Below are 2712 nucleotides of genomic sequence, written 5' to 3'. Positions count from 1 at the left end.
ATGAAGCAGGTAAGTCCTTGTTCTGAGCTGTAATATTTTAAAAATTGTTCTTATGAAGGGACATGAACTCTCTAGCTTGGGGCCATAAACCAACATCTAGCTTTTGGGATTGATAAGAAAACTTGCTCCTCTATCTCCTGTGTCCATGTTTCATTCCCCAGTGCCAGGCTCACCACTTGTTCCTGTTGCAAAGTGCACATTACACACTTGATTTTAATTCCATCCAAGATTTGTTTTCCTCTGAATCTACAGACCAACGTACCAGCTTTGGGTAAAGGACCTCACACCCGTGAGGTGCCTGATGCTCCAGGTCAGGTTCTCACTCTTCCAGACTACAAAGCACTTGTCTCCAACCTCCCAGCAGGTGGCAAAGCCCATGTCACACTGTGTCTGACCCGTGCCCGGGGCTCAGTAGCTACCACAGACTTACCACAGACTTACCCACCCTCTCTTACTCTTCATTCCCAACAGCTAAATTCTTTTAAACAGCTCAAGTGTTGGAAAGACTGGGATAAACTGCTCACAAAGGGTTAGTGATGGCTTCCAGCACCATCGGGTTGTACCTTTAGCAATACTCCCTTGTGGATTTGAACACTGTTCAGGGAACAAGCACCTGCCTTGTCTGACTCCTTTATCTTCCAAGGATTTGCCTTTCACATCTGCCGAGATGTGGAATTATTCAGAACAAATCCTGGTTGACTGAATATTTATAAAACATTCTCAAAGTGAGGTAAATCTCATCCTCCTCTCCCAGATGTGTCCAGCTGGAGGCAGAGAAGTTCCTCCCTTCTCTGCAGCATGTGTGAGTCACTCTGGAGTGTGGCTGGTATGTGGTTGTGTTTACCCTGCCTTGGAAACCCTGTTTGTTCCCTGTGCAGTAAGTTACAGAGAAAGGGCCATTGATATTTGCATAGACAGCCTCTTCATATTTCCCACCAAACTTGACTCCAGGCACCCTGGGCATTCCTTTTCCCTTTGGAAAAAATAAAAGAAGCAAATCTCTGGGGCAGCAGAATCTTCCTTGTTGCTTTAATAATTTGCAAAGTCTTGGAATTTTTCCCAGCAAGGCTGATGCACGGATTGATTATAAATAATAATGAGGAAGAGGTCTTCCCTCCATCTAAGGCTCATCTCAGTGCCCTTCTGCTGGACGGAGCTGGTTCCTTTTCAGGCACATCCCTCAGAAGGATCCAGAACCCCACAAGTCTCAGGTGCCACCCGGGGGGTCACTGCAGAGATAAAAAGAAATCAGACCCAAGGATGTAAGCTCAGAGAACCTATTTCATCTACAGCAGTGAGAAGAACCAGTTGTTTGTTTCTGTTGTTTTCTCCAGCTAAATAAATGCTAGGACATTTTAATGTTAAATACCCTTTTATACCAAGATTTCTAAATGATTTTTCAGCCAGTATGAACAGGATCTGGGTCACCGAAAGGCAGCCAGGCCAGAGGTAACCAAGGAGCACTTTAACACGAGAGCACAGTGAGTGCATGAGGAGTTTCCCCACCCTAGCACTGACTCCTGGCACTCCAGTGCAAGCAGAGGATGTCAGAAGCTGGAATTTGGCTGGAGCAGAGCTAACTTTTGGGATGGGAGCAAAGAGAATTCGGGGCATGTCAGGAACTCCAAGGGTCACACTTGCAGAGGCTGCAGGCACTAAACTAGGAACTTCATGGAAGAAATGGTCACATGTTCAGAGGTAATTTACCTCTTTATGCACAAATAGAAAACCAGAATTGAAGTTTTGACGTAATATTCTGACTTTTCTTGGCTAGATGAGTATGCCCCAGTGGATTTAAACAACAATGGATGCAATTCAGGTCATGCTGCAGCCTGAGCGGGAAGAAATCCTGAAAGGCTTGTCCTGGGTGTGCAAGAAAGTAAAAAGGAAAGGAAATTCAGCAATCACCACGCTTGTTAGTTCAGCAAAGAACAGCCACATGAATGCCCTGAGAAACCAAATCAATGAACTGAGAGACAACAAACGAGATGAGCCTTCAGATGAGCAGGGAAGGAGCGAGGCAGTTCATGCCAGTGGAACACGCTGCTCTGAAGGCATGTTCTATTTTTTGCCCAAGTATCTCAATTTCTTCATTTTATCCTGAGATAAGCCAAGTAGCTTTCTGCTTGAGGGTATTTTATTTTCAGCTCTGTATTTTCTGGGAGACCTGATTTTCCACTGCACTGCACCATCTGCTCCTGCTCTGCACCACGGCAGGGCAGGAGGAGAGCAGGGCCTGGCATCAAGTCTCCATGTTGCTTTGAACCAGTTGTCTGCACAGAAGAGGAAAATGTGGCTTAATAGGGAAATCTTACAGAGAAAATATTGCAGATTTTTCTCTTCTCTTGCAAGTTTCCAGGAATTTGGAGCAGATGAATATTCTGTTCTTTATTCTGTGCTCAGGAACTCCTTCATCAGCCTCATGGGACATGAGCAGCCCTGGAGGCTGAAAAATGGATCAAAAAGAAAACCTTAAACAGAGGAGAAACAGGAGCTAAAAGCTCTTCCCTGATCATCTGCCAGCAGATCACACAGTTCAGTGTCTTGCAAGTGTTAGAGGAGCTTTCTGGAACACAGCCCCTGTGATTGCCATGTCCATGTGCTCCTGAATGCTGGATGGGCTGGACAACAGGTTATTGTTTAACTTGGGTTTGGTGCTTCAAATAACCATTTGAATCTTCTGCAACTTTCTGTATTGGAATATTCAAAGCT

At 45.1% G+C, this 2712-nt stretch overlaps 1 protein-coding gene across 1 annotated transcript in view; it reads left to right on the top strand.

The window, feature by feature from the left end:
* FAM212B (family with sequence similarity 212, member B) overlaps positions 1–2712 on the top strand; it is a 24892-nt gene continuing 22180 nt past the window's right edge. The window contains exon 1 of the mRNA XM_010002200.1: positions 1–9. Within this exon, the coding sequence (XP_010000502.1) occupies positions 1–9 (9 nt within the window). The remainder of the gene's footprint in view (positions 10–2712) is intronic.

Source organism: Chaetura pelagica, unplaced genomic scaffold (assembly GCF_000747805.2).
Source record: "Chaetura pelagica isolate M959 unplaced genomic scaffold, ChaPel_1.0 scaffold181, whole genome shotgun sequence".
In the NCBI taxonomy this organism is placed as follows: domain Eukaryota; kingdom Metazoa; phylum Chordata; class Aves; order Apodiformes; family Apodidae; genus Chaetura; species Chaetura pelagica.
This window is presented reverse-complemented; position numbering and strand designations above follow the sequence as displayed.